Source organism: Haliaeetus albicilla, chromosome 17 (assembly GCF_947461875.1).
Source record: "Haliaeetus albicilla chromosome 17, bHalAlb1.1, whole genome shotgun sequence".
Classification (NCBI taxonomy): domain Eukaryota; kingdom Metazoa; phylum Chordata; class Aves; order Accipitriformes; family Accipitridae; genus Haliaeetus; species Haliaeetus albicilla.
In genome coordinates, this window is record NC_091499.1 from 4615013 (window position 1) to 4638877 (window position 23865).

The 23865-nt window shown below is 42.6% G+C and overlaps 1 protein-coding gene across 5 annotated transcripts in view; it reads left to right on the top strand.

Moving 5' to 3' along the window:
• Positions 1-1019: 1019 nt before the first annotated feature.
• FAM135A (family with sequence similarity 135 member A) overlaps positions 1020-23865 on the top strand; it is a 111082-nt gene continuing 88236 nt past the window's right edge. For 2 of the 5 annotated variants that reach the window (XM_069804600.1, XM_069804601.1), the window contains exons 1-2: positions 1023-1360; positions 19771-19891. In XM_069804600.1, the coding sequence (XP_069660701.1) occupies positions 19815-19891 (77 nt within the window). In that variant the 5' untranslated portion in view covers positions 1023-1360; positions 19771-19814. Of the gene's footprint in view, positions 1361-2274; positions 2296-15289; positions 15376-19770; positions 19892-23865 lie in introns of those variants that run through there. The other 3 variants (XM_069804603.1, XM_069804604.1, XM_069804602.1) reach the window with 3 other exon arrangements.

Consider the following 23865-nt stretch of genomic DNA (forward strand, 5'->3'; position numbering starts at 1 on the left):
TTACTGAAAGAATCCTGTCCAAAGACCAACAGATCAAATTTAACGTTGGTGGCCACCTGACTGGCCTGAAAGGCTCCCTAAACTAAAAGCAAATCTACTGCTTTGTAACTCCTCTTTCTGCAGAACAGCTTACAGGCTTAGGTTTGGCTTTCGGATGGGAAGCTTCCTTTGGGAGTCTGAAAACCTATCTTTATGCAAGTTTTCTTCACATCTGAGATATTTTTGTTTTTCAGATGAAGGCAAGCAGATAGAAGGGGAAGAAGAATAAGATTTTTTGTTGTTGTTTCCAGACAGCCGATCATTTCATTTTCAGTAGTTCTCTGAACCAACTAATTTTCGAGCTACGTGCTGCACTTGTTAATGAGACTGTATCTCCCCCCCAGCGTTAAAGACGGTCAGTTTTACTGGTGCCTCTTACAGCCGGTCTATTTGTATTCTGCTACCACAGATCGCTACAACGTCCTACTCCAGAAACGACAACTTCCCCCCCCGCCCCCGGAGGGCTTAAAAGCAGCGCACCACCTCCAGCCCTCCACCCGCCCAGGTGCCCCACAGCTCGCCCCCAAACCCCCGCGGGCAGCTCCCCCCCACACCCCCGCGGGCAGCTCCCCGCACCGGCCTGCCGAGCCGAGCCGAGCCCCGCCGGCCGCCCCGGGGTCTCCGCGCCAGGCCGGGGCGAAGGAGGGCGGCCTCCTCCGCCTTCCCGTGCGCGCCATGATGGGGGCTCTGAGGAGAACGGCGCGGCGGGCGGCAGACACCCAAGGCGGGGAAGCCCCGCGGTGGGTCACGTCCCTCCCGCCGAGCCGCAGGACGAGCCCGACCCGCGGCGGGGCGGCAGGGGGAGCAAGAGCCCGAGGCGGGCGAGCTGCAGGGGGGGGCTGCGGCCGCCAGGCAGCCGCCTCAGGAACGGCGGAGAGCCCGCCGCAGAGAGCCGGGGATGCGGCGGCCGCCGGCCTCTGCCTAGCCGCGGGCGCGGCAACGCTTCCCCCCCCCCTTCTTCCTCCTCCTCCTCCTCCTCCCTCCATCTCCGCCCGCCCCCGGCGGCAGCTGCGAGGCTGCGGCAGCTGCCAGGCTCCGGCACCCGCCAGGCTCCCCTCGGCGCCGGGGAGCAGGAAGCGGCGTTCGGCCGGTTCCCAGCGTCCACCCCCCCCACACACACCCCCCTCCCTCCCTCCCTCCCTTCCCGCTCCCCGCCCAGCGCAGAGCGGGCGCCGGCGGCACGGGCCGCCGCGGGAGCAGCAGGCGCCGGCCTCGGATGCCTGCGCTACGCCATCCCGGTGCTGCCGCGGCCTGGACTCCGCGGGGAAGGCGGGCGAGGAGGAGGCGGCGCGCGGCGGCGGACGCTGCTTTTGTGTCCCAGGTCGGTGCTGGGGAGAGGCGAGGGGACGCGGGGCGGGGCGGGGGGGGCTTGTTTGTGTCGGACCGACCCCTCACCACCACCCCTCCCCGGCTTCGTCTCCCCCGCAGCCCAGCCGGCCTCCCCCGCCCCCCCAAAACCCCGTCTGGGGGTCAGCTTGCGGCTGGGGAAGTTTTCTGGCCGGGCAGCCGTTTGGCCCCCGTTGTTGATTGTTTATCGCTGTGAGGCGGCGCCGAAAATAGGTCAGAAATCATGTCCACCTCGTCCCGGCCGGGGTGCTGGGGCAGTCGGAGGCGTTTGCTGCCCTTCTCCCTCCGGGTTCTCCCTGGCTTTGAAAACGCTTGTTTAATTTATTTTAGTATTTTGTCGTCTGTCGTGTGGAAAGTTGCTGGCCGAGCGGTAGGAATAGCTCCCGGCTATTTCCTGGTGCGCGGAGGGCGGCACTGGCGGCTGCCCCTGCCCGGGGGGGGCCGGCCGGGCTCCGCTTCTCCCCCCCCGGTGTCCGAGCGGGGAAAAAAAGCCCGTTCTCCCCCCCCGAGGCCCCGTTGCAGGGCGTACGGCAGGGCATTGCAGTCGGGCGCCCCTCGGTCCTGTTCCCATCCCTAGGATGTCTTTAGGGGTGGGTTAACCTTGGGACGCCGACGGCAGAATGCGGGCGGGCGGTTAGGAGCTCCCGTGGAAATCATCTTTCCTTTCTGTCGCGTGGTATTTTAAGCGAAACTTTCCACAGGACTTGTTTGAAAACTGTATTTAATGATTGTATGGTGCAGGCGTGCCACTTTGGAGAGAAATTGCGTAGCGTAACGGATTTCAAAAAATTATAATGGGGGGGGTGATTTACGGTCATGTTGGTATTACAGCTAAAGAGGTGTTCGTGCCAGAGTGTTTAAGCCCACTTCCCCTTTTTGCTGGTCGCAGTGGATCTTTCTGATTGAAAGGTAAACAGACTTCTGTTTGAAGTCTTACACTTTATCAAGTAAGTGGGCGTACATCTCTATTTTGTTTTACTGGGTTCTGCTTTGTTTTTTAAGGAATTCAATCAGCTGGCTTAATTGTGGTCTTATACGTGGGCAAAGCCCGAACTGAAATCCACACACACGTACCGCCTTTTAGTTTGCTGGGCCGATAACAAGTAGAGAACACTGCTGGTGTGATCTTTATTACTCTGGAAGGGAATGTATTACGTTTTCATCCATAAAATATCTCCTAGCGTTTTGATTGCGAAGAAGAAAACTACTTGGCCCTTGCTAAAGGATAACTGCCAGAGTCCAAGCCTGGTTCAGTAAAGCGGTGTTTTGCTGGAACATTACGGCTTTTTCAGGATGAAAGAATTCTGCGTTCGTGGAGGAGCAAATTAAGTACTTCGGCATAGTTTTTATTATTCCATTCAACAATTCGTTGCCCATTAGAACGGAAAATACTGCTTTGTAGGAAGTGAACAATAATCCAAGCTCTGGCTGGATCTTTGTAAATACTTTAAATGAATGAAACACAGAATCGTCATCTTGCTCTGTTTCTTCCATACGACTGTGCCAGTAGTCACAGTCTGAGTACCTGCATTTGGTATGTCAGAGCACAGCTGTAAATCTTAGTCTGTTTTCCTTGGATGGACCAACTTGTTTTCCTTTTCCTGCCTCTCATTTTTTCCCCCTGTAAGTAGCATAAGTCAATTCTTCGGCTTTCCTTCAGTAGTTGATAAAAAATCACAGAATATGAATTCGAGCTCATTCTTTGGAATCGTTTAAATTTCCCTTATGTGAAATGCAGTCCTACAAAACTGGTAAAAGTTGACTGATATAATAAGTGAAAATACTACTTTTGTTCTTAAATTAACACTGTATTAACAAAATTGATTTGTTACCTTCACTTTAAATTACAGTCGGTACGACTGGCCTGGGTAAGGTTTGGCATGAATAGTAATCAGTAATAGTAAAGCGTGCACAGCAACCGAAATCTGTCTTCAGAAGTGTGGTTTTCAAAATGTGCCAGACAACCCAACGCGTTTGTTGATTCAATTTAATTCCATTGCTGTAGAATTTAGTTCTGTTTTGAGTTCAGCAAAACCTCAAAGATAACACCTTGGGTTCCGTTCAGGTTTCGGAAGAACTAAGCCCTGGTGTCTCTTCTGAAACCCCAGTGATGGGGGAGTGAAACTGTTACCTGGCACTCTAGGTTTGTGGTTTTAACATTTCCTTTGGAAGTACCTAGGTTCCACAGCTCGGTTCTAGGATTGTCTCTTCCGTTTTTATCCCACGTAGAAGAATTAGTGCATACAGTTCCCAAGCAGGGAGAGATGTGAAAATCGAGATCCCTCGCTCTCTCTAGTGTTCCCTGTTGACTTTGCTAGTCAGTCCTCTGCTGAGGAAGACTCTGAGAAAGTTCTGGTGGACTTGACTGTTGTGGTTTTAAGATGTGAGCACCCTGCGACAGGATGTTTCTGTCAGTATCTCGCTCTCAACAGGTTACGGTCTGCTGTTTGGTGCGAGCTTCTCTTCGAGGGTGCTGAAAGTGATTAGGATGGGATACGTACGCCGCAGCCATCTGGCTGGCTGTGGAGGTGATTAGGAAGGCAAGTTCTGCCAGAGGGGTGAGGCAGATTACTGTGAGTGGCAAGGTTTTGACCTACTGCAGGTAAAGATATGGGAGCCCTGTCTGAGCTCTGACTCTTGTACTGTTATTTTATTTCTTTGAAGAGAACCTACCTGTCTACACCAACCTAGGAGGCAGGTACATAAGTGTTTATTAATGTAACGTTGAAAGTACTGGTGCCTGTGTCTCTCTCTCTTGGCCTGGGTGCTGTCCTGAGCAATTGCGAAAGTTAAACTGGTACCAAAGACGGACCTCAGTGTGAGAATTATAATAAATGGTTGTGAATTCTTGCTACTGTTGACCTTGTTTCAGTGTTTGAAGTTGTTATTGATACAGACCAGTGCTTCTCATCCTTGCTTGGTAAATGATTCATCTTTAATGCTTTGTGTTTTGTCTTGAAATCCTTTTGTTCTTTTTCAGCCCCCAATCCCTACAGACTACGGGCTGTAGGGCTTGGCAGAATATACCCTCTCTTTAACCAAGGAGGAAGAGTTGCATTTTTGTTGTGTGGGGTTTTCCCCCTCCCCTTTTCCTCCGTATGGAAAAATACAGTCTCACTAGTGCTTTAAGCGTTATCATGACAGGATAGATGAGTAGCATCTGTGTGTTGACCAGCAATTGTTTGTGATGAATATTCATTTTGCCAGCTTAATGTTGTATGTCAGGTACCTCTGACAGGCCATCGGCTCAGAGAGCTTGTAGCCAAAATAAGTATTCGTGTGAAGTACCAGCACATTCAGTTTCTCTTTTGGTTAAACTATGAGCATAATTTAAGAGTTTCTTGAATTACAAATTACTTAATCTTGCATTCATTTTCCCTCCTAGTGAAAAAGCTTGGAAAATGTGATTTTTAAAAAAAAAAAAAAATTTCCTTTTTTATTTTTTAAATGTGAAGTTTGTTCATATAGCAACCTTCACATGCTTTATACGTAGGATATAGGATCCTATATAGGAGCCTTCAAGTCACAATCTTGCTGTTTTAAATCAGGAGCGAGAGGACTGGGTTTGACTTGTTAAATCCGCTCAAAAGCCACTTTTTCTTGTCCCTGTGCGCTTGCTACAATCAGACTATGTTTCTGAATAGCTACTTCTGTGTTTTTCTGTCACAGCTAGGCAAAACAGTAAAGTATGTCCTTACACTCTGTCGATTTTCATGCACCATGTGTTTTCTGTGTGGCAAGACACATGCTTTTATGTTTGTTGAGCATCTGCTGATTTTGGCCCACTGTGGCATTTTTACTAAGCACCTTTTGATCACGTTCATTCGTGGACTACATCTCATGAAGTATTGTGTATAGAAAACTACGTCACTGTAGAAGTATGAACATAGCAGTTCAATATTTATGCATTCATTTCTAGCAAAAGCAGTTGGTATGTTGGTAATGCAGTGTCGCTGGTATTTGTAGAAGTCCGTCGTACAAATTGTCTTCCTCAAAGAACAATACGTGGAACATTTGTGGTAACAAGAGTATACAACAAAGAGTATACAAAAAAAAAAATATCTGAAAGGGAGGAAATAAGTTTGCCATAGTTTGGGGTCAGGCAGAAGTCAGGTGAGCAAATTGTGTTTACTTCAAGCAGGAAATCGGTGACAATGCTATTCTTGGAAAGAACAGGCAGAGAAATAAGGAACAGAATGAAACCTCACAGAGTTCAGCTTACAAGCAGAACAAAAGTTGAAAACGCTAAAGCAGATTGAAATTACATCAGTTCTATTTTTCATTAGATGGTTTAGTGCTATTTTTTTAAAATTGATTTTCTTTGGAGGTTTTGGATTTGGGAACATTTTCAGTGCTAAGAGTCTTGAACTTTATATTTTGCAAGCAATTTTGTTGGAAACAAGATACAAAGTCTCCCTTATCAATATTTCTCACTAAAAATAAATAAAAAATTTCCTCATTTCTGAATTGCATGGCTTGTATCAGGAAAATTGAAAGCATATACCTTTTACTATTTTTAATTTTCAAGTGAGAAGTTACAAATTTGTTATCTCTAATACTGTATAATTATACATATATATATATGTATGTGTATAGTTAATCACAAACCTGTGCATACCACACCCCCAAATTCCTAGAATTAAGAAGAAAAAATCTGCAGCATTCATCAGTTGTGCAGGAAGCCTTACACTTGACTTCTGACATTTTGAAATAATAAACTGACTTGTTTCTCAGATCTAGCTCTGCTTACTATAATCACAACCTTGCTCACGTGTTGCAACCTCATGAATCTATCCCTGTTACTGATCATGACATAGATCATTCATTACCTGTTGCACGCAGGATGTCAAGCTAGATAACGCTTATCACGCTTTCTAGCTAGAAAATAAATTGATTCTCTTTATGCTTTAGTTGATTTTCTAAAGTTAATAAGCAAGGTTTCCCTTTAAGTTTTGGTATCAGAATAGCTTGCAGTATGTCTTTTATCTTCTTTCTTTTTAAACTTACAAGAGAAATGTAATAGTATTTGCTCTTCTGCAGGTTTAAGAAGTATTACTCAAAGAAACTGTACTTTCTTCCCAGGCTGTCAGTTCAGTTGTCACTTGATGATTTTTCTGCATAATCATTGTATATTTCCATGTAAAAAAAAATCTGTCTGAATAGTGTAATTAATGCTGCTGTCTTTTAGTAGTAGAGGTGTTTGGATATCTAGTACTTTTAAACTACAGTATATATTGCTTGCCTGCCTATTTATATGTGGCCCGTCTAGCTTTCTATAACTGCATATGTATCTATTTTAAAGATTTTTCTGGGAAAATTCTGAGATTATACCAGCTATCACATAATTCTAGGGCCTATGCTTTCGTGCACTTCTAACCTTAAACCCCTCACCTCAGTGAAATAATTCAGATCAAAATGTGCCAAGGTGTTGAGGATATTTTAAGTGCCAAAACAATGAGGCATAGGTAGTACAAAACATACATTTTACTGCTTTAGATGTAAAACAGCGTAGAGGAAAAAACCTTAAAACGGTTGAGGTCAATACTAGACCTATAAGTGGAAGTCAAGACTTAGATCTCCAAGTTTGCGGCCATTCTGTCAGGCTGGACTTCTTTTTCTAACGAAAGCCCTTGCTGCTGGAGCAGAAGCTCTGAGCAATCGGGTTTTACCTGCTGCTAATTTTACTTTGTGTATTCTTCAGATACGACCTCTTCTGTGGAAAGTACATTGTATGGCTCTGAAACTAATTTGGATGCTAGCCAGTGCTACAAACGTTTGGTCTGAATTTTGGCCGGTGACTAGAACCTCTAGCAGATGGGTACCTGCCTTTTGACTGGTGAAAGGTGTAAAAACTGACGGAGTTTAGATGGAAAGATGAATTTTCACGGCCAGTCAATATGGTCAGCTGTTGGTTTGTCCTTCTCGAGTAGGACAGGAGGGAACAAGGACCTGTTTGAAAACAAACCAGCTATGCTATCGGCAGGGTAGGGAAAGCCTCCCATGGCTTTGGTTCCTGGTTGTTGGACCTTTTCCCCCTGGACGTGTTATGTTGTATTTAGTAGGTGGTTTTGCTTGTTCTAGTTGTAGCAAATTTGAATGCAGCGTATAAGGGATTTAATGATTACAAAATGTTGTTACAAGAATTTCTGACTAAGTATGACAAGTAAATGGTAGGAGAAAAGGAGCGAACAGAAACTGTTCCATATAAAACATTGTCAAAAATTGTTTGAATAGCGTTGGTGACGGTTCAGCCTAATTCAAAAATCAGTTTACTGCTTTGTTTTGATGTAACCCTTCAAGTCTACCTGCTGAAGCTACTGAAGGTGATCATTAGACTTATGTTATTTTGAATGCATTATTTCAGAAACAGAGCGATGCCATTTTAGGTTTGTGTCAGTTTTTTTAGCGGCTCCTCACCCATCAGCGTTGTTCTGTCAGTTAAATACCACGCGGGGAGGGGGAGGTAAGAGGGGCAATAAAGCCTTCGAGCTGCAAAATAAACAAAAGCAAAACTTGAATTTGATAAGGCTGCTACATTTGTCTGTTTAGTAGGGGCTCTCTAACTTTTATTTCAGCACTGTAGCGAGGGGGGAAGCAACGCCAGTGCTGTGAGGTTGCAGCCCGTGGAGGTGCCGGGCTGGAGCAGGCTGTGGTGGCCAGGGTGGCCCTGTCCCTCTCTTCCTCCATGACGGGGAGTGGAAGAGCCTTCTTCAGCAAAAATTGTTCCTGTCCCCCGATGCCAGATCTGTCGGTCGAGCGGAGCGTGTTTCTGGGCCTGTTGGGACAAAGCCGCTGGAAGCTGCTCGGCTTTCCAGCCTCCCGTGCCTCCTTCGGGAAAGAAATAGCCCCGGTCCGGGTTGCCGGGGAGGGTTCCTGGGTGAGCGGTTGTCTCCCTGGGAAGCCAAGCCTGTGAGGAGGGAGGAGGACGCGCCATGCCGAGCCGGGGAGAGGTTGGCCTGGGCTGGCACTTGGGCCCCGGGGCTGTGTCCTTCCCGGGGTGGGCAGGAGTGCTGTCTCCTTCCTCTTCCAACTTTTGAAGTGAATATAAGGAAGGAACGGAGGGTATTTTGCCTCAGGAACGGCCGCGAGAAGGGGCAGTTTCTCTCGCTCTGCCGCTTAAACCTCTTTGCTTTGCCGCGCCTGGGCCGCGCTGACAGAGGCAGGCGCGCTGAGGGACAGCTAGCCAGAGGAACCGCCGTGTGGTGCCGCCGCTCACCTTCCCTTCCCACCGCTGCGATGGCACTGCTATTTGTGGAGCTGTGCTTTGAAACAGGATAAGGAAGTGCTCTGATCAAGCCCTGCAAAAATAGATTATTCTAAAATGGTAACTAATTCATTTTAAAATGCTGTCCCACGAGCGCCGTGTTGGCAGTGTTGTGGGGGCGGTGTACTGATGCTGTGAAGATGGGAATGAGCACCTGGGGCAGAAACTTCTGAAGCAGTTGCTGGTGTGGAAGACTTCGTGTAGTTTCACGGGCAAAGTTGGCTTAAATTCTTGGCGTGCCCTTGCTCACTTCTTCAGGGTTAGGTACTAATATTGGCATACTCTTTCAGAGGTATCAGTGCAGCTGTTTGTGGAGCCCTGCTGCATTTAAATCAGTGAAGTGCTGCAGTTTAAATAAAAAAAACCCAAACCCCCAAAACTTACAAAGTAACCTCCAAAATACCTGTAAAGGTTTGTTTTGGTGGTGGTAGGTTTTTTTTCCCCCTGCAACTGCCAGCACAATTGCAGAGATAGCTGTTTGTGGGGTGGGTGGGAGCAAGTCCCCAGAGATATTGGAGGGAAATCCTTTAAAGACTTTGCTGCTGATAATATAGAATGTGCTATTTTCTCATGGTGCTTACTGACGTCCATTCTTTCTATAGCGTATATGCTGAGCTCTGCTCAGTTTGTTCAAGCTGCCATCACGGTTGTCCACCACTGCTGATCAGTGTCTTCTTTACTTGACGCATGTTTCTTCAGAAAGTTCTCGTGCTGAGCATTTGTCGATCAAAAAGCACACACAGTACTCTGTGTACTGTGTTTAGTCCCTATTCTTCTAAAGCAGATAAAGGAAAGCAGGGAGTGATTTTAATTTTATTTTGGGGGGGGGGAGATGTTTGTTTTGGGGTTGGTTTTTTTTCTGCTAGTAGCTATTGGGTCAGCTCTGGTTTGCTCCAGGCTTCAGTGGTAGAAAATAGAGTAGGGGACATCAAGGATAGAGCATTAAAATCCGGTGCTTGACTGGTTTTGGAAATAGCTGAGTAAACTTAAAGGGTTAGATATGTTTCAACTTAACTGCTCTTAGATTTGGAGGCAAGTAGGAAATAAGTTGCTGGAAGTGCTGCCTGAGGTTGCAGAGAAAAGTATGGCTCTTCCTCACCAGGTCAGTATGAAGATAAGCAAGCAGCAAGAGCTTAAAGTCTTAGACCAAACTGACATGCAGATGTTTGTTTGCTACAATATGTTTTTGAAAAGCTTTAATGCACATTCTGAAATACTTTCCCATGACCACGTTAGGTTGTTGCTTGCAATGGCAATCTGCTTAATTGTCCTTCAAATTTACGCTTGTGTCATAAAGCAATAACTAAAGTGCACTTTGTACTAGAATAGTACAGATTTGACTGTAAAATTAACGCATGTTTTGCGTAACAAAAGAGTTGCAGGGAGGGTCTTAGAAGACCTGTGGTCAGAAAATCATTAATAAAGGAAGAACAAAATAAGAATCTATGACATTTCTCTGGCGGGTATTGAATAAAGGCAGTGGACAGAAATTACAAGATAAAAACAATGTTTTATATTTCCAGAGTTTTTAGATTTTTTTTTTTTTTTGCATTGAAAAGCAAAGAATCAAACTTTTAACCTAAGTTTATGTGCTATAATGCTTGTCTTGATTTGTTTTGTTAAAGTGGTAGGAAACTGGAAGCCAAACCACAAGGAAAAAAAGTGAAATAAAGGATTATGTTTTTAAAGACGTACTGTAAAACCAGCCCCAAATCAGCTGACTTTATATTAGGTTATTAACATTAGGTGTTGAAAAATAAAGCAGGCTTTGGTACAGTACTGCCATGCGTTTCTAAAATAGCTAGTATCTGTATGAAAGTCCTAGCAGAGTCACTGTTTTTCCGTGTTGGCCCACCCAGCCTATCACCACAGATGATATTAGTGTAGGAACTACCAAGGAAATGGTTTTGTGACCACTGATCCTGGATCAGATTTACTATCAGATTATGTCCTAATGTAGCTTTGATCAGGCAGGCAAACTATCATGTTTCTTAAGTTAATAAGAGTACAACAATGTGTCATTTGCACTGACTTAATGCCTACTGTGGGAGGAAAGACAGTAACTGTTTGGCATAAAGCCTTCCAATACAAAATCAACCTGTCAAATCTAAACTGTATTTATCGTCTTATCAAACCATGACCTCAGAGCAGATATTGGAACAATGACTCAACTCTGTAAATTGTGCTCTGTTTTATTTACAGAGGACAATAATATGGAATTATTACCTATTAAAAATAATTTACTGACCATGTACAGTTAGATTTATTTTTATTTCTCTTGAAATCAAAGCTTTATTTTTTTGACAATAAGTTTACTTGAGGTGGGTGAGAGAGAAGTTGCAACAACTTCTTTTGGACACGCTTCTGATTCATAAAATATGGCAGAGTAATGACATTAACAGTCATTGCAGACATTTTAATGCCAAATTCATCCGTCCGTGTGAGAGTTATTTTTCATTTAATGGCATTACTTGGGCCGTGGAATTCAAAGAGGTATCACTTTCTTCCTTTGTGTAAGTAGGAAAATGAAGTATGTTTTAAGTACACTCCTTAATGTTTTATGAAGAACCTATTCACTTGGGCAGAATCATATTATTTTAGTAAGTTTCCCTCTCCTACTTTATTAATTCTTAGCTAGTGCGTCCTTCATAAATTCTTGAGATTATGAGAAGGTGGATGTATTAAGCTATGCAATTTGTTCTTTAAGCCAAAATACTACAGCTTGCAATTTATATTTTTTCAGTTTACTTTAAGATGATTATATAGTTTTACATAAAGTTCCAGGAGACTTTTAAGTATTTAGAGTAAGCACTTCATTTTTCTTGTTTTGGGTTCAGTATGAGAAGAATGTTGACTCTATCCCAGCTGAAACCAGGACACCCCTATATTGCTCTTCTGAAGAGATTGTGAGGAAAAGATTGATGGCATTAATTGAAAATTATAAGCAAAGCAATTGATTTACAGATGTATTTCTAGATACATTACTTCTGCTTTAGTTAGAAGTATTTATTTTCATCACTGTTGTTGAGGTAGCTTGATGGCGAATGGACAGCTTAATTGCTGATTTACACTGTCCACTCTCCTTGGTTCTTAGCATGAGAGTGTAGTAGTATTCAGTTCTTTTTTCTTCCTCAGCCAATATGCAGCACTGAAGTGGGACAAAGGGCTGGCTTAATGTGGTAGCACATACCCTGAACTGCCACTGCTTTTCATCAAAATGCTGCAGTTTGCTGGTTCTGTCTCAAAGACAGTCACATTTGTGCCAGTTATTTCATGACCTTTTAATCATAACTTTTAAAATGTGGGTTTTCTTTTTAGGGGAAGTCTTTGTAAACAGCAAATAAAACATTCAGTTTGGTTTGCTCATGTTCTGTTTCCTCTTTCTTCACAAATTACTGTTGAAACCATTGCTCAATTCAGCCTAATGTGGAAGAGGAGAAGGGACCTCGGAGGTGATGAAGTTTTTGTGTAGTGTGAATTGGTGACTGAAGAGAGGAGACACGGAAGTTAGTGCCCATACTGGAGGGAGGAAAATACAGAAAGTCAGCTAGCATGAGGTCTGTTTTGCAGCAGCTGGCCAGTCGCTGTGGATATAGCTTCACTGTACCTGCAGGATGTGTGATTTTTTTGCCTAGTCAAGGGGCCATTAAAGGTAGGAGGTTATCATGGTGGAGGGAGGAGGACACATCGGTAGGAAAGCAAGCTTTTAACTGTGCTGCTCAAAGAACTTTTCCTGTTAAACTTTTTAATGAGGAAGCTTAGAAATAACATGTCATTTGTCAGACAGACAAAGACCAATGCTAGGCTAGAAGGGAATAAGCCTAATAAATGTTCAAGATGAATTACTGTATCACATACATGATCTATTAGTAGGGGAGAAGAAAAGAAATAAATGAAACATATTAATGAATTCCATGCTCAGTGGGAATAATCAAGTTGTCAGCTGAAAGTAGTGAGTATGTTGTTTTTATCAGTGTGCTGCATAGAGGACCAGATATCAGTGCTAAATTTAAAGCAAAAAGTAGGAAAATTTGAATTTTAATGCTTGATTAAGCTGGTTGTTTATCTAGCCCATTAAAATGTCATAGATATCTTGCATTAGCTTTGTTAGAAATGGTGAATCAAACCTTGTAATGGCTGTCTGGGAAGTAATCTAGGCTTAGAGAACCAGGCAAGAAGAAAATTGTAATAGTTGAGTTTTGCCCTAAGCCCATGAAATTAGGGCATTGTTTGACTATATTTAAGTAACTGTGGTTATTTACATTCATATAATTATTTATAACTGTGAAGCTTTAAAAAGAATTTAGTGAAAAAATCCTGACATAAAGCAGTCTATTCTGCTGTCTTTTTCTGAGTGATGGTCATGTTACCTTTTTAAAATTGGGATAACAATTTGAATAAGGTATCCTAGATACCTCCACTTAAGGAGATTTTTTGTTTCTTTGTTTCCTTGTTTTACAACATGATGATTATGCAATCCAAAATTAAGTTAGCATTTCTTTTCCTACCCCATCACTATGGAAAGCCAGGGTTTATTTGTAGTGCTGGGAAGCTCTTGTCTTCAACCAGAACACTGTGATTCGGGGTGCCGCACAGCTGTGAAAGGATTTCAAAGGAAGACAAGAAGGTTACGCTTGATGCAGTAGTCCAGGCTCTCTCTGCAGGAGATGCAGAGAGAGAGGTGACATGATCAAAATAACAGGCTGGTTCTTTGCAGCACCATGCTGAACTAATACATGCAGTGAATTATGCTTTTTCAGCCTCACAGTAATTAAAACAGAAGAGGATATTAGCCTGGATGAGTTTTGGCTGTATGAATAGATGGGACGTATTTCTAATCACATGCAGAAAAATTTGGCAGGTCTTGTTCATAGGCTTGCCAAAGTCTATGAGAACCCAGAGAAAACTAAATGAAAAATACTGTCTAGGTTTACAGTCATATTATGCTATTGTGCACGCTTAGAAAGTAGGTATTAGGAATAGCCTTGCAGGCCAGGTCAGGAACTCTGTTTTCACCACATTGCGTTTCAGCTGAAGGCTGTGTCCAAGAAACAGCTAAAATTGGAATTGAAGACAGTTCTCAGGTGGGGGGACAAACCTGTGAGTCATCAGCACAGAGATAGATGGTGGCTGAATTTGTGTTGGCAGCTGGTGGATCTCTGAGCATAAAGGAGAAGAGGACAGGAAAAAAAAGGTCAGGGATGGAGGTGTACAAAGCTCCTACAGCAACTTAGAAGAAGAAAATTATCTGAAGACTGTATTAAATGAGCAGCTAGAAGAAAAGTGGAGGAAAAGAAACATTTTGTTCTATTTTCATTTGTAGGATTCTGTATTTTTGCTTCTGAATTCCACTGAATATAAAATACTAAATCTAAGGCTAGAACAAGTTCAACTACTCAGAATTTTCTGTTTTTTTTCTCTCTTTTAAAAAAAGAACTTAGTCCTTGTTAAAATAGAACTGATATGACACAGGCTGTATTGCATTGTTAAACAAATGGAATAAATGTTGGTGCCATTTTGATGCGGCATTATGGTATCAGGATTTTACCAGTGCGTTATTGGTAACTTGTGGTATCAAAGATGTAGTTTCACACGTGACATGCACAAGTGATTTCTATTTTAAAAAATTCCAGATAATGTATTTTTTGTGCTCTACTTTCTCTGTTTTCTTCTCTCTGAAGCTAAGGCAAAACCAGTTTAGTTTCATGGCTTGCCTGCACAAGCTGTGATAGATTTTGTGTTTGTATTTCTCTGAAACATAGGTACAGAAAGGATGCAAAGTTCCTCTAAGAAGGGATAACTAAGCATTTGCTTTTCTTTTGTGTCTGAAATCTAAAGGTCATCAGATAAAAGGGAGACTTTGGTTATTTTTTAGGGTATTTTTTTAAATACCCTAATGGTTTAAGAATACAGGGGAGGTAGACTGATTCTTAGCAAACATTTTTAAGGTAGTGGTTTAGTAGGAGCTTCAAGGAGAGTTTCAGAGTATTAGGTGGCACTGACCTACCTGTAACGTTTGCTCTAAGAAAGTGGGTTCTTAGTCTTAGGGCTCTCCCCCTTTTCCCCTGAATTTTGTCTCCTGAGGAGAAGGGACATGAGATTTAGCAGGAGAATTTCATCTGACCTATTCTTGTAAGTTGTCTCCTCCCTGGTAGCTATGTAGGACTGCGTGGGGGCATGAGCTGTATTTGATGACTCAGGCCAGAATATCCTCCCACCTCCTCTTTGCTACGTTGCTGGTGGTGAGCTGAGAGCCTCTCTGGAGATTGGGGTGGCTGTGGGTGTACTGGAGTCCCCCGGGAGCTGGATTTTAGAATTCCTTGGTGAATACAGGCATAGTTTGGCTGAACATGGCAATGTCAGCTTTGCCAGAGCATGGGCTTCATGAGAAGTTTTATTTTTTTACTTTATTTTGGAAAAATAGGTATCAGACTGCTACACTTGCAGAAAGCTGAAAACTGCAGTGCAGGAACCAAGGGCAGATTGGAGAATGCTGGTAGGCAGTACATGTATGATTGTTGGAGAGGACAGGATGGGGGCTGTTATTCAGACGCAGGAAAAGAGAATGAAGAACATGAGTACTGAAAAGTTCTAGGGATACTGCTCTTAGTAAAACATTTTTGTTTGTTTGTTTTTTAGTTCAAGCAGTATGTTTTTGACAGCAATAGCGAAGAACTGGAAGACTGGTTAATTAACATACTAAAATGGAGTATTTACCAGTGGAGGTAAGACATTCTTTGAATGTACTGCGGTTTTGTTTCTTAGCATTGTCGTGCAGTTCCCAATACAATTAGCTAGCTTAATGGCACTGTTACACAAGCATTTCTCTGAGAACAAAGCTGGTTTACGAGGTTTCTGTACACCCCCATCTGTCTTTTCATTGCACTCTCAGGTACTCTGATGCAGCAGCTGTAAAGTATCACTAAAATGATCAATTTAGAAAAAAACAGAATCGAGAAACATTTTTTCCTTCTGATGGTCTTTTAAAATCTCATATCCTGTGATCCATTTTGTATTGTGGCCTCAGAAAAGCTTGGTTTGGATAACTGAAGACGTGGTGAGCTAGTGTGGGGACAGCATCAACTGGCTAGGATATGTAGGAGACTTGCTAACTTAAGAAAATAGATAAATCCCCAGAAATGTGAAGAAAGGTAAAGTTTTGGACCTCAGTATAGGATCAAGTGGCTTTAACTGACATTTTAACTATTGGAGATGTTCAGTCTCGGTGCTTAAGTATTTTTGAATATGGAAGTGCTGTTTTGATTATAAGTGTTAAGTAATTACCAAAAGTTACAAAACCTTCTGTTCTAACCTGTGTATTGGGGTATTCTCATTTATTATTAGATCTTCTGATACATGTTTATATGCTGCATTAACCTCTGTTGCTCATATGTAGAGAGCTCCTGCTGAAGGATTCTTCTGCTTCTTACAGGCAGACAGAGCAAACGTGCAGTTCAGTAGCTCGGTTTCTGAATGCTAATTATATACTTTAAAATACAACAATAAACTCACTAAGTATTGAAATAAGTTGTGAACGTTTATTGTCATTGAAGTTAGTGAAGTTTAGCTGTAAATTTAAATGGAATCTCTAGAAATAAATACTTCTACACGAGTTTAACTTTTTTTGTTGGCTTTTATATGATTAGCATACAAAAATTAAAGACATTGTCCAAGTTTGAGTTTCTCCTTTAAAAATTTAATCACTGCATAACACTTTCTATTATATAGTTCAAAGAACACTGTTTTCCTTTGCACTGATGTGAAGGACTTTGACAGAAAAGTAGTGATTTGGTTTATGTCAGCCCAGGGCAGTGAATGCTCCCCTTCACCCAGGTTAAGGTGCACGTGGAACAAGCTGATGCTTGGCAAAGAAAAAGCCATCCTCAGCGGTCCGCTGACAGACCGCAGTCCCGGCTACCTGCGGTGGCATGCAGCATTGCTTTCTGGATGCACCTTTTTGTGAACTGTAGCTCAATATTTCTTACTAGTTTTGCAGTTGATACTGAAGCAAGGCATGGGTGCCACTTTTCCAAATACTGTTGGTGGCTGAGCAAGGACTGTGTTAACTGGATTAAAACACATGGTGCTGTGTTGTGCAGGCCCGTGTTTGCTGGGCCCTGTGTTCGCTCTGCAGGGATGGCCTGCCTAGGCAATTATTAGTGGGCTGGCTTGGGATACTAAGTCAGCTCGACAAAGGAGGGAGGGAGTGGCCCCAGCTAGAGCCCTGTTAGACACAATAGAAATACCACAAGTTCACTGGACAGCCCTTTTGGCAGTAATGCAAGATGTGGCTCTCCTAGCTTTTTTTGTTGCATTAACTCATTCATAAAATGGACCTTTGAACTTGTCTAACTGGGCTAGTTCTGGATTGTTCTGAGTTTTCCTACTGGGGACTTGAGGGATCCTGAAGCATTTGGAAGTGACTGCTTAGCCCAACAACTCCTGCAGGAAGAGTTTTCCCTTCTCTTAGTGGAGGCAAACTGTTCAGGGATGTAGACAGTGCCGCTTGTAGTGCTGTGGAGTCAGAGGGGTGTGATGTCTTCCTCCCTTGAAAATGTAGTTTCATCAAAATGCAGGCTGGAGGAGACTGCCCCGTGGCATCCTTTGTCTAAGTCCTTTTGCTTTTTGCCTGAGTGTTTTAAAGTGGGCTCCTTTCTGAGGCATTGGACAGTTTCGTCACAGGTTTTATGCACAGCCCACAAGGTTTGTTGCCCAGTGACCAAGTGTCATGACAGGTCTTGGATCTCTGCTCAGCGGCAGGTTAGGTTCCATTTGCAGAAGATACACTTGCATTTTGGTAGGTGGTGCACATGTGATAATGCAGTATGGCAACCCCAGAGAATTAGAGTGCAGAACTACTTGATTCTAGCTTAAAAGACCACTGTGGACATCCCTACACAATCCTATAGACGAAGCAGTGGAAGAGGGAGCTGTTGCAAAGCCTGTAGGTTATCAGTGACAGTCCTAACGCTGCATACTGTAGCAAAACTTGTGGCATCATTCAATTAATCTGTTGAAGTCCCTTGATTGAAATTTCAATGATGACAGGATTTTTAGACAAGCTGGGTTAATAGCATCATCTAGATGCTGTAGTTTTGATCTTACAGTAAGGGCCCTTGATCTGAATTCTTCATATTGTCATAACTCAGCTTCAGAAGCAAAATTCCTCTTACCCTGTCCCCTGTTACTTCACTAACATACTGCTTCTGTGTTTTTGTAAAGTGCTTGCAGAGTCCTTGTATTGGCTGTTAAACCAAGGTCAGAATTAACTTGTTTATAGTTAAAAATCTAGACCTGTGCTATGGTGCTTGAAGCCTTCCAGCTCCTCTAGAGTGAGTACAGAAAGGTAAATCTTATCTTGAGTCATATGCCAAGATAATATACTTAGTAGGCTAGAGGTAGTCCCTAAAGGCACCTTTGCTTTCAGGTGAGTGATATCTGCTGTGGTGATGACTTTTTTTGCCAGCTACTCTGTTTCAGTCTTGGTAGTACTGCCTGCTGCTTCACAAACACCCAAATGCATGTTCAAAATTTTGGAAACAAAGAACCCCCATGATCCATTCAAGCTCCAGCCAGGCTAGCTTTTTTATGTTTACTGCTTCTGCATTAAACCCAGAAGATGGACTAATGTGCACGAAGGATAGTCTGACTTAGGTATTTTGGTTTGCTTTTTCCTCAAACCAGACAGTGCTTGCAGGAACTGGGAAGTTTGAAGACAAATGTTTGCAGAAGTGTTGTCTATTTTATTAATCTGGTTGATATTGTTGGAGGAAAAACAGCAGAACTTGATGAAGTCCTGTTGTGGTTTAACCCCAGCCAGCAACTAAGCACCACGCAGCCACTCTATCACTCCCCCTCCTCAACTGGACAGGGGAGAGAAAATACAACAAAAGGGTCATGAGTCGAGATAAGGACAGGGAGAGATCACTCAACCAATTACCATCACAGGCAAAACAGACTCAACTTGAGGAAAATTAACTTAATTTATTGCCAATCAAACCAGAGTAGGGTAATGAGAAATAAAACCAAATCTCAAAACACCTTCCCTCCACCCTTCCCTTCTTCCCAGGCTCAACTTCACTCCTGGTTCTCTCTCCCTCCTCCCCTCCAGCAGCGCAGGGGAATGGGGAATGGGGGTTGGGATCAGTTCATCACACGTTGTCTCTGCCGCTTTATCCTCTTCAGGGGCAGGACTCCTCACGCTCTTCCCCTGCTCCACTGTGGGGTCCCTCCTATGGCAGACAGTCCTCCACGAACTTCTCCAGCGTGGGTCCCTTCCCCAGGCTGCAGTCCTTCAGGCACAGACTGCTCCAGCGTGGGTCCCCTGCGGGGTCACAAGTCCTCCCAGCAAACCTGCTCCAGCCTGGGCTCCTCTCTCCATGGGGCCGCAGGTCCTGCCAGGAGCCTGCTCCAGCGTGGGCTTCCCCCTCCTCCAGGCATCCCCCTGCTCTGGCATTTGCCGCATAAACCTGATACAAGTCTGTAGGATTTTAATATAAGTATCAGCAGGCAGTTGTAAATTAGCGGGAAGGTGCCAGTCTGTGACTGTGAAGAAGGCATTGAGAATTAACACTTTAGTGCTAACAAAGACTGACTAAAAATGGGCGTGTTGCCCTCCTTAACTCCTGCCTTCCCTCTAGGATCTCTCCATCTAAAGCCCTACATGACCTGGTCTGGCACTTTTTCTGCACTGTTTGGCCACACTGTAATTCAGCTGTCCCTGTCCTCATGTCAGAGTTGAGGCACTGCTGCCTGCACAGTCATTCTGCTTCAACAAGAGCTGGAAGCAGACTATGCTCTTTTTCTCCTTGTCGGCAGTATTTTTCCCTCTCCAGCCAAGTGCCAGAGCAGAGCTGCAGTACATAGGTATCAGTAAGTGCCAGGATTGTATTATGCTGATGGTGTGTTGTGATACTTCTCTGATAACATTTGATTCCTTCACAACAAAGATAGAAGTTATTGTGGGCCAGATTTGGTACATCCTATATTCTTGTTTACCTCAGGGCCTGTATATTTAAGGAAGCTGCACAAAATTGTGTATAGCGTTGTCCTTTTTAAGGACCAGATAGACATTATCCCCAGCTTGTGTTCTAAAAAGTTTGTTTTCTGTTTGTTTTCAGTAACTAAGGTGCTGACAAGTTTTGACTTCTTCATCCTCATAAACATGAGTGAAGTTCAGGCTATGGTAGAATTCTCCGTGGAGCTCCACAAATTCTTCAATGTGGATTTGTTTCAAAGAGGGTAGGTAGTGCATTCTTTCAAACTTAACTATGATGGATGGCTGATGTTTGAAAGACTTTAATGGGTACTGTCATGTAGCGTTGCTTCATGTATTGTTGACTATTTCTATAGTGATTTGAAAATTTTTTTATTCATTATTGGAAAGGCATATATTTTCTAGGAATTAAAATTAAATACTCAAATAATTTGGCCTAAAACTTAAGTTGTAATAAAACATTTTTTGTCTAATTGGTGAGGAGGGGAAGCTCTGTCGATTTGGAGGGTAGATTATATTCTTACCCAAGCCTTTACCCTTTCATATCTTAATTTCTGTAATCCCTTTTGTTTGAAATACGATAGGTGTTTTTCTTGAATCTTAAAAATGTTGCTGCCCCAATTAACTTATTCATTTATCAGTTTGTCACTGGAGAACTTTACCAGCTTCTCTCCTCTTCACACTGTGCTGTGCCTCCACAGTTACAGAAAACTCCATACTGCCTCATTAGACTCTCCTGACCTCTTCTTAATCCACCTGGTCTCTGTAGAAGGCTTTTTCACATTCCTGTCGTTTGATATTACCTGATTGTCCCCAGATTATGTTCTAAGGTCCTCCTTTCCCATGGCTATGTAGGAAATAATCCTTTGTAGCTTATTTTCAAGTTATTAAAGATTATTTGTCATCATGTTGTGGTACATTGCCCTTCTGTCAATCTTCTAACAGACTACCATAAAAATACATGTCAGTGTTGCAGTTCCTGTGATGTTTGTTTTAGATAAATCTGGTTGAGGCTGTGTCAGTGTTCACAGACAGGGAACGATATATATCATTGTTGATTTATAATAGCTCATTTTTCCAAAACATTGTAGAATAACTTTCCTTGGAAACATTTTAGTAATAGGAAAACACACTTTTTTTTTAACCTTGTCATCATTCAAGGCAGGTGGGGGCAGTTATTGGTTTTGGTAGGGCTGGGTTTTTTTGGTTGGTTGTGGGTTTTTTTTGACAGGGTGAGTTGATGAAGGTAAAGTAACAAGAAAATTTCATTGCTTTGGGATGCACATAGTTCCTCCACCTTGCATTAACCCTCTGAGGTGCATATATGGGGGAAGAGCGATATTAAAAAAAAAAGGTAGGATTGGGAAGGAGCTCAGCAGAGAGAGGCATAAAATACTGTTATAAAACATATCTTGGCTAGCTAGCCTCTATCTTTGCCATGTTACTGTTAGTTTTCATCTATATTTTATAAAAGCTAGCTTTTCTCTGAATTTGACCTGAAGCTGGTACTGACAGAAGTGATTACCCATTACACTTGCTACTGTTTGCGGTCAAAGAATATGCAACAAACTGTCTATGTCCTCTTTTTAGGGAAAATTGTAATTTCACTCTTTATCGGAAGAGGAGGATTAAGGAAGGCTTAAGAGGTCTGGGAAAATGCTGAGAATATTCTAATTACTTCAACAAAAAAGCACAGTCTGTTGAACTGTAGCCTTTTTTAATCTCTGAAATTGGTGAGGAAGGAGCGTGTAGACTATGGCAGCATGTTAACTCTAACAGAGAAGAGCCTGAAGAGAAGAAAGTCTTTGGGTTGTCTTAACCTTACAATTCAAACAAGTCCTCAGAAAGGCAGTTGAAAAGCAAAGCACAGCAGTATAATTAGCAGTGCTCTACTTGGCATGTTTCTTTTTAGCTTACTGTTTAAAAAGCAGTGAATTCACAGGGCAAGTTCAGAGAGGTGGAAAGCTGACATAATGTGGAAAGTGACATGAGCAGATACTACCTCTCTGGTTTCAAGCTGAACCTTTAACTCTGGACACGTTCCCTTAGAAAACAATGTTGGGAAGGAGAGGGAGCTTCCAGAATAATTTGAAAGAGTGTGTATGTGACTATGGAAATAATTTCTGTCAACTTGGGTAAGTTCTAGTATTTTTCTAGGGAACTGTCTTTGTATTTATTGGAGACAGGATGTAATATTTACATTACTGGAGGAGCTCTTGGATGATGGATTGAATCAGCAGAACAGGAAATCTTTAGTTTCATTGTTAGCCTCCTATTTTTGAGCTACCACTGTGTTTAGCGTGGTTTCTCTCACCAAAAGTCAGGTGTAGAATTGATTGTATTCCGGGTTTGTTTAGGATTGTGTGCATTCAAGCCTACCTAACTTAGCATGCCTGTCTCATGGTGTTAGAAGCATAACGACCTTCTGAATTGTTTAAAATAAAATGTCGGCTATTGCAAGTAACCACATCAAGCTGATCAAGCTCCTTCTTAAAACTTTGCAGATTTTTATCCAAACTGTTTGGCTGGAGAGTGAGTCCAGATTCTCACTCTTCTGATTATTGGAGACAGCATAATTTCCAGCCTAAATTTCCTTCTGTTCAGTTTTTAGTTGTTTTTCTTAACAGCTCTGTCCTATGCTTTGAATTAATCTTATCGGTCTGAGTGTTCACCCTTATGTATTTTTAGATGTCAGTCTTTTGTCTCTTTCATTAAATATGAACTAAGTCAGTTTCGTCATTTGAATTTGTGGCACATTCCCCCCCCCCTTTCTGTAGAGTCCACATATCCCAATAGCCAGTTAAAATCATTGTTATCTCTTCATGGTTTTATAACTATCTGAAGAAATCTGCCAGCTATGGCATCTTGGGTTTGTATCTGTAGTGACACTTTTGCCAGAAGCACTTATGAATGTGTTTACATTAACAATTAATTTGGTACTTTAGGAATGAATTACTAGAAGCAGTGTTGACATGCCTATATCTATGTGGTTCCAGGGTTACTTCAGACTAGATTTAATCTCGTCCTCTGGACCAGATGTTTTGCATCGTGAGTGTATTTTGAAGTTGTTCATACCAGTAATTGGTTCAGACCTTTTTGTCCCCTGGGGGCTGAAGTGCATTTTGTGACATGTAGGTCAGAGCCTGTGGTTTAGCTTTCTCCAGGAGACATCTAGGCTATATACACGGAAAGCTCTCAGTGAAATGGACCAGCATGCAGCAAGCCAGGATCATTGGGGAAAGTGCCTCAAAATGACTCTGGTGATCTAAACCAATCAGTAGTGTGGACTCAGCCAAAATTTCTCATAGTATTTCACTCAAGGTCAAATTTACCTGGAGGGTCCTCTAACGGACTCACTGTTATAACCATGTTATTCTCCTAACTGACCCTTTAAAGCAGACTCTTTATTTTCTTTACTTTTAGATAACTGTTGTTATTCTAAGTGGAGGAGAATTACACAGAGCAGACACCTCATTCTAATACATGAGACTTGTCTGTATGTGTGGCTCCCTGCTTCTCATCTAGTTCAAGAAAGGTTGTTCCTATGTCCGTGGTGAGTCTGGTGGTTAGCTTCTGAAAGTTGCACTCTAGCTGTAAGTTGCAGAAGTATGTGGTATAGTTAAGTAGTATCCTTATCTAATACAGCTATCTCATTACATTTTCTTACAACTCTATGGCACTTCCTTAAAACCCAACTTGTTCCAGGTAGCTCTGTTGGTTTAATTTAATCTGTTGTTACATTCAGATAAGGCTTCACATAATTCTCCTTTTTGAACTAGTGGGATGGGAATTTTTTCCCAAACAGCGATTGATATGTGAGTATTGTGTGACAAAATGAATAAAAGAAATGCAGTTGTTTGGGACCTGTGAGAATGATGGTCTGAGATAGTGAGGCTTCAGGCTGTTTTGTCATCTTAGCTCATAAAAGCTGCAGTTAAATTTGGGCTCCATAGTGCTGCCCTTTTATAAATACAAAGGGAAATGTAACATAAGCTTGAGTGAGATGTGGACTGCAGAAGTGGAGAATGAGTTGAGAGGAAAACTGGTTGGATGATTGGGCTCAAAGAGTTGTCAGTGGTGCAAAGTCCAACTTGCAGGTGATGACTGATGGCATCCCTGATGGATAGATACTGAGTCATCAGTTTAGTGTTTTGATTAACAACCTAGACAGAGTGCCTTTTCAGCAAGTTTTTGAATGATAACAGATTGCCAGGAATGG